The sequence below is a fragment of the Oryzias melastigma genome, linkage group LG18, assembly GCF_002922805.2.
Source record: "Oryzias melastigma strain HK-1 linkage group LG18, ASM292280v2, whole genome shotgun sequence".
Classification (NCBI taxonomy): domain Eukaryota; kingdom Metazoa; phylum Chordata; class Actinopteri; order Beloniformes; family Adrianichthyidae; genus Oryzias; species Oryzias melastigma.
The window spans coordinates 2,300,925-2,308,083 of record NC_050529.1 but is presented as its reverse complement, the minus strand read 5'-3'; the positions used below and the strand labels follow the sequence as shown (position 1 = coordinate 2,308,083).

General features: G+C 38.0%; 2 protein-coding genes across 2 annotated transcripts; one reads left to right on the top strand and one right to left on the bottom strand.

Annotated features, from left to right (window-relative positions):
* Positions 1-715: 715 nt before the first annotated feature.
* Positions 716-2,942, top strand: LOC112156239 (myelin-oligodendrocyte glycoprotein). The gene is made up of 4 exons (XM_024288464.2): positions 716-869; positions 1,658-2,005; positions 2,079-2,268; positions 2,861-2,942. The coding sequence occupies exons 1-4, from the start codon at positions 800-802 to the stop codon at positions 2,862-2,864; spliced, it is 612 nt and encodes a 203-aa protein (XP_024144232.1). The 5' UTR covers positions 716-799; the 3' UTR covers positions 2,865-2,942.
* Positions 2,943-4,187: 1,245 nt separating this feature from the next.
* Positions 4,188-6,760, bottom strand: LOC112156235 (myelin-oligodendrocyte glycoprotein). The gene is made up of 4 exons (XM_024288455.2): positions 6,604-6,760; positions 5,387-5,749; positions 5,123-5,313; positions 4,188-5,041 (listed from the first exon to the last, which is right to left on the bottom strand). The coding sequence occupies exons 1-4, from the start codon at positions 6,689-6,691 to the stop codon at positions 5,018-5,020; spliced, it is 666 nt and encodes a 221-aa protein (XP_024144223.1). The 5' UTR covers positions 6,692-6,760; the 3' UTR covers positions 4,188-5,017.
* Positions 6,761-7,159: the final 399 nt, after the last annotated feature.

Here is a 7,159-nt window from a genome sequence, read left to right as displayed (position 1 = left end):
CTTTTTATCAATTGTATGTTACATATCAAAAGGCAAACATTTTAATGCATTTCATATATTCATATACCATAATTTTATACTGTTTTAAAAAATTTGATATCTTTAATTTAAAAAGTAATGCAGTAGACAGGTCTCTATAAACATTTCCTATTGTAATCCTATTTTATTTTTGTAAAATGATAATTGAATGTATATATGTGTATATATATTATAAATGTGTATATATGTGTGTAAATAAGTGTTTATATGTTTATAAATGTGTATATATGTGTATATAAGTTTACATATGTTTATAAACGTATACCTTATCTCTGTCATGTTTGTATTTCCTGTTTGTATTGATGTTTGTGGAGTAAATGAGCTCCTCTGTCTTCATGATGGATTCTTCCAGAATCAATAAACTCATGATTTTTACTTCTTTAACTTGTGAGAACATTTTCTGGGTAAAATATCAAGTTTTCATCCATAACTGATTACAAAGAAGTTGGAAGTTCATTTCACTGTATTTATTTGCCGTTAAAATGATAATGTGTCTTAACATTTACTATACATTTATGATTTAATTAACTTAATCCAGATAGTGACAGATTTGGGAACTAATATTGTAATAATTTTATTAATGAATTTGAAAGTAATTGTCTGATTGCTGAAATTTTAATTGAAGTTCCAGAACCTGTTTTAATGTTAATTTCCTCCTCCCGGTCAGCAGGGGGCAGACGTGAGCAGTGGACGGTTCACACCGCCCGCAGAAGAAAGTCTTTTTTTTTTTTTTTAACCGTTGTTCCCCCACGTGGCCACTATGAATGATCTTAGTCTTTGTCTCCAGACTTTTTTATTTTGTGTTAATTTATTTTGGAGAATCGTTCAAAGTAAGTTCGTAAATGTTCTGCTGTTTTTAAGTTTCGTTTTCTTAAAATCTTATTTTAAACTTTAGTGTTTCAGCTTTTAAATTTAAAGAAAATAATTAATCTGATTTGTATTATTTATAGTCTAAGAAATGTTAGAGAAAAAGGCGAATTTCTCACAATATTCTGGTGAATATCCCCTTTTTTCCCTCAATATTCTCTAATTTCAGTCAATTTTTAACAGTTTTATTTGTATTCACTGATTAATCAGAAAGGTGTTTATCTTTTCAAAAATATAAAAGTTCTGAATTTTGTTCAGATTCTCGTCATTAAAAAAAAAAAAAAAAACAGTAAAAATTTTCATTCTTGGGGAGTATTTTTATGGTTTTAATCTTCTAAACATCCTCATTAATGATGAAACATTAAACTGACTCACCTGAAATTTTCCTCCATTACTGATCACTAATAGGATCAATATAAATTTCACTGCTTTTATTTACTACTATTACTAAGCTCAGTACTACATTTATTTATTCTGACTGTGATGAAATGGTTTTAGCTTTGCTAAACTCAGAGGAAATAAACTAAAACTCATATTTTGATTTAAAACAATGACATCAGGTCACAGGATCGTCTATACAGTTAAATCAATAAAACATCTGAGTTCATGTTTTTTCTCGTTATAATGGGGCTGAAACGTGTTATTTAAGAACATTTACTGGTGTCAAATCTGACGCTCTTGCTGCGTCCGGTGTGAACGCACCATTAGAGGAACTTATCATTTCTGTGGATGTTCTCGTCCTTGTTTCCAGGTGAGATTCTTCTGTCTGTTTATCCTGGTGATGATGTCATCCTGCCGTGCTGCCTGGACTCTGAGGAGGACCTCCTGGATCAGACCGTGGAGTGGTCCAAACTGGAGGTGAAGCCTGACCCGGCGGACAGACAGGGCCGCGTCCCTTATGTGTATCTGTACCGGAACAGGAAGACCGTGACCAAAGTCATGATGGAGACGTTCATGCAGAGAGTGTCTCTGAACCCAGACGGACTCAAACGAGGAGACGTGACGTTAAAGATCAGGAACGTGACGCTCCAGGATGAGGGGAAGTACAGCTGCTTCATTCCTGGGAAGAAGTTCAGGGAGACGGTTCAGCTGCTTGTTGGTGAGTTTCTCTGCAGATGAAGAACATTTGTCCTGAACAGCAGTCAGGAAATGATGTCATCTCTTTGTTTCAGAGCCAAACGGAGTCAGAGCTCCAACCACGGAAACATCCCAGTTTAACATCTCCACTCCAGATCCAGGAGGAGAGCAGAACAACATCTGGATCAGTCGTTCCAGACCGGGTCCTTGGATCTCTTTTGGAGTTTTTACCTCATTGATCTTCTCTGCTGTTTGTTTCTTTATAATAAGAGAGCGAGCAAAAACGTAAGTTACTAAATTCAAACTGAAGTTGCTTTTTTTTCTCTGTAAAGCTGCGATTCTGTATTTTTCTGTTTTACTTACAATCTAATTCTGAAGGAAGTTTTATTTTGAAAAGCTACAGGATTCTCTCCACCACACCTGACACGTCAGTCATGTTACATCCGCCACTTTCTAAAAGCCAAAATATAACCTCCAAGCTAGCAAAGTTAGCAAACGTTTTTGGAAAGTTTCTTCTGGAAGAAAAGAGGAAACAGAAGAAGAGCGTTCCACTTCAAAATAAAAGCATTTAGTGAAAAACCAGGAATCTTTACTCCAAATCTGGATTTATTGTTTTCTCATAATATTAATGCAGAATATTCATCAACCAGCTTTCTTAAGTTATGGTGTTGCTAAAAATAAAGTTGTTCAAATGGTGGAAGAAGATAAACTTTAACCTCTAAAGTTAAGAGAAACTAGAAGTTTCAGCCTCGTAGAGGTCGATCTGTGAGAGTATTGTTGAGATTAAACTGATCCACTGGTTCAGACACTGTTTTTATTTTAATGTATTTAACATTTCTAATATTCTGACTCATCAGAGCTGCTGTTCTCTCTATAGGTGAAGGTTCAGCCACATGGGGGCGCTAAAGACCTGCTACTGTGAAACCTGTAAGATTAAACCTCAACAATGAAACTCTCAACATTAGAAAATAAGAGACTTTTATAAATCTGGACTTTTATTGTGAAAGAGGATGAGAACAGAATGAAGTGTTCCTGTGGTACAGCGTCCAACCTCAGAAGCTGTTTCCTGACTGAACGTTGAAGCATTGAAGCTGCAGCTTCTAATCTCCTTCCTCCTGAAGCTGCTGGAAGAATCTGAGTCCTACAGAGATCCACCTCCACGCTACAACATCAGAGGAGGAGGAGTCAACTGTTCTGTCTTTGGATTGGATGGAAATGAAATCAATCTTTACCTAAATTATCTTAATTTCAGGTATTTATACTTTACCAGTTCAGATTCCGGTCATTAAGAAGACATAAGTATCAAGAAATTTCACGACAAAGATTAAATATGATTTCAAAAGTGAGAATTCATTCATTTAAATCACATCTTGAAAGAATAAAAGTGGAATGATCAGAAACTAGGGCTGCACGGTGGCGCAGTGGTTAGCGCTCTTGCCTCACAGCGAGAAGGCCCCGGTTCGACTCCCGGCTGGGACCTTTCTGTGTGGAGTTTGCATGTTCTCCCCGTGCATGCGTGGGTTTTCACCGGGGACTCCGGCTTCCTCCCACCGTCCAAAAACATGCTTCATAGGTTAATTGGTGACTCTAAATTGCCCCTAGGTGTGAATGTGAGAGTGAATGTGTGTGTGATTGAGGCCCTGAGACAGACTGGCGACCTGTCCAGGGTGTACCCCGCCTTCGCCCATCAGTAGCCGGGATAGGCTCCAGCACCCCGCGACCCCGAAAGGGAAGAAGCGGTCAAGAAGATGGATGGATGATCAGAAACTAATTACTTAAATCATTTTCTTTCATTGTTTTTATTTCTTTATTTTGTTTTATTGATATTTGAACAAAGTCAGTGTTCTTGTCACATATGATTCATGTTACAGATGCTGTGAAATAAAATGTTCTGTTATTTGTCTGAGGTTGTTTCTTCTTCTACTGTCTGATTAACAGTCGTCCTTCTGGTTTGATCAGAGTTTATAAAGTTCTCTGAGCTGTGATGTCTGCAGACGTTAAGGTCCTTCTGACATCAGGGCAGCTGAGGTCAAGATGAGGTCAAACTGTCTTCAGGTCAGAACTCTGAAAATCCGAGTCATGTTTGTTCTTTAGAGACTATGGTAGATCCTCATTTGATTGGAGGAATTCTCCATGGATGACATCACTCACACTTTGACTCAGAGAAACCTGGAAAGATCTGATCAAAGAAAAAGATCATAAACTCCAAAGGATTCATCCTTATTGATCTGACAGGTACAGTATGAAAGTGCTTTTTCTGTAGAATACCACTAAAGAAAACATTTGTCACAAAGTAAATATCATATTTACATATTTACAATAACAAGTATTGAAATTCTACAGATTTCATGTATTTGTTGCAAAGGTAATAAGTCTGAATATCAGAGCAGATTCAAGTAAATCATAGCAGCCTGTATGAAGATGACAGGAAATCCAGTTTAGGACTTTTAATAAAGTGAAATATATATTAGGGGGCGGGGCTTTTCTTCCTGCCTTTTATGACACGACCTCTTTAGATAACTTTAAGTTTTTGAAAAAATAAAAAATCAATACCTGAGACCCTCAGATATTTTCACCCGTCTGTTTGAGTCACTTTGTCCTGGTAGACTTTCTACATTTGAGCTACCTTGATGTTCTCAAACATCTTAGAAGTTCTCTAGAAGAACTGCAGGAATCTGACCAGACCAGCTGAGGTTCTGTTCCTGCAGGAGAACCTAAACAAACCAAACTCCTAACGGTTCAGAACAGCCTGGTTCTACAGTTCAGTCCAAACATCTGAGATCCATAAACGTCTGGAATCGTCCAAAGACCAGCTCAGACCTTCACACTTTATCTAGAACGTTCAGAGTTCTTCAGTTGGTCCTGATCTCCAGGAAGTTCTCCACATGACTGAAGGAGCTCCGGCGCTCAGGCAGAAACGGGTCAGAACCAGAACATCCTCACACCGGTTACAATCCTCCATGAGGCTGAAGTACCAGAAACCATCTTCAGTCCTTGAAGACGAGCAAAGCAGCTTTGGAGAGATGGGATGTCTTCACACCAGGAAAGGTTTCTGACACTAGAAGAAAGAAAGAAAGGATGTAAGAAGCTGAAGATTCCTCCAGAAAGATGAGAGATCATCAGAGAATTCAGGACTCACTTCCTGTCGTCTCCTCTGAAAGTTATAAACACAAACAGCAGAGAAGATCAATGAGGTAAAAACTCCAAGAGAGATCCAAAGAGCCAGTCTGGAGCGACTGATCCAGATGTTGTTCTGCTCTCCTCCTGGATCTGGAGTGGAGATGTTAAACTGGGATGTTTCCATGGTTGGAGCTCCGACTCCGTTTGGCTCTGAAACAAAGAGATGACATCATTTCCTGACTGCTGTTCAGGACAAATGTTCTTCATCTGCAGAGAAACTCACCAACAAGCAGCTGAACCGTCTCCCTGAACTTCTTCCCAGGAATGAAGCAGCTGTACTTCCCCTCATCCTGGAGCGTCACGTTCCTGATCTTTAACGTCACGTCTCCTCGTTTGAGTCCGTCTGGGTTCAGAGACACTCTCTGGATGAACGTCTCCATCATGACTTTGGTCATGGTCTTCCTGTTCCGGTACAGATACACATAAGGGACGCGGCCCTGTCTGTCCGCCGGGTCAGGCTTCACCTCCAGTTTGGACCACTCCACGGTATAATCCAGGAGGTCCATCTCAGAGTCCAGACGACACGGCAGGATGACATCATCACCAGGAAGAGCAATGATTGGTTTGACTGAACCAATCAGTTCACCTGGAAACAAAGGAAACAGGAATAGACATTTTAAAGTTTTGTCTTCACCTCTTTCACCTTTTGTTATTCCAAACTGGTAAAGCTAATTTTTTCAAAATTGAATAATCTCCATCTCATACCAAGTTGATTAGTTGAGGTGTTCCACAGGGATCAATTCTGGCCCCACCGCCATTCAAATATGTTTAATGTTTCATTATGTTTAATAAGTCCAATGTAATGCTATGATTATGTCTATGATTATGAGTCACTGCACTGTCAAGAAGTTGACTTCTTAAAGCATCTTCTTTACGTTCTCTATTGAGTATATTAATTACTTGATACAGGTTTGATGTTTCTGTTTAGTCATTCATTTAGTCCAGTGTTAGTGAACCAAAAATCCAAATAGATCAGACCACGTGATGAGTCATGCTAGAGGAACTCATGAGTCATGCATAGGCCACACAAGTCTGAACATGACACTGAATGAATGAAAACAGTTCAGTTAACATCAGGAAACCTTAAAAACAATGAGACTCTGGGTAAAGAAAATGTCTCCAGATGAGAGTTGTAAAATAATTTTAATCCTGAAAATTATGGGATTTTTTTCAGAACAGAAGTTTGAGGACATTTAACAGACTTTCACTTTTAATTTGAAAGAGAAAAAAACAAGTCCCACGTGGAAACCTACATTTGAACCTTATAGTCATTTAATGTCCACCTGGACTCATTTAAACTAACTTTAGAAAAAATTCAGACGTTAATTTAAATAATAGAAGAACCGCAAAAATAAAAGGTTGAGTTCATCAATCATAAAAACCTCCTTAGAATTTCATCTATCAGAGTAGAAGTTCAGAACAGAACATTGATGAACTTACCTTTAACATGTTTACAGAACAACAACCAAGAAAACGTTAAAGTCCACAGAGAAGAAGCAGAAACAGACACGAGATCTCCTGCGATCATGATTCAACCACGACTGAGAGCTCAGAGGGACACGCTACTTTTTCAAATGGTCACGTGGTCAGCCACGCTCCCGCTGACGTAACCACGTATCCCTTTCAAAAGAAAACAAACAAACCAAGAGTTGTGTAACAAACATTCAACATTATACACAATGCAAACTTTCCTAAGTTAGAATCTACGACCTTAAATGTTCTAAAGATAAGAGAAAATGACGAACTTTTACTAAACTCTTCATAAAAAATACGCCTTATTTATGTTTTGAAGCCATTATTATACAACAAAACAGTTAAAATGCTTACAATAATTGTATCAGTGGCACATTTGATGTATTTTAAGCCTATTTTAGTAATGCTGACTGCTGATCATACAGGCTCCTTTCAAAATAAAATACACCCTTTGTCAAATCTAAAAAATACAAACAAGTCAAATTTGTCATTAAGACACTCCAGCACATGAACAGTAGGGGGG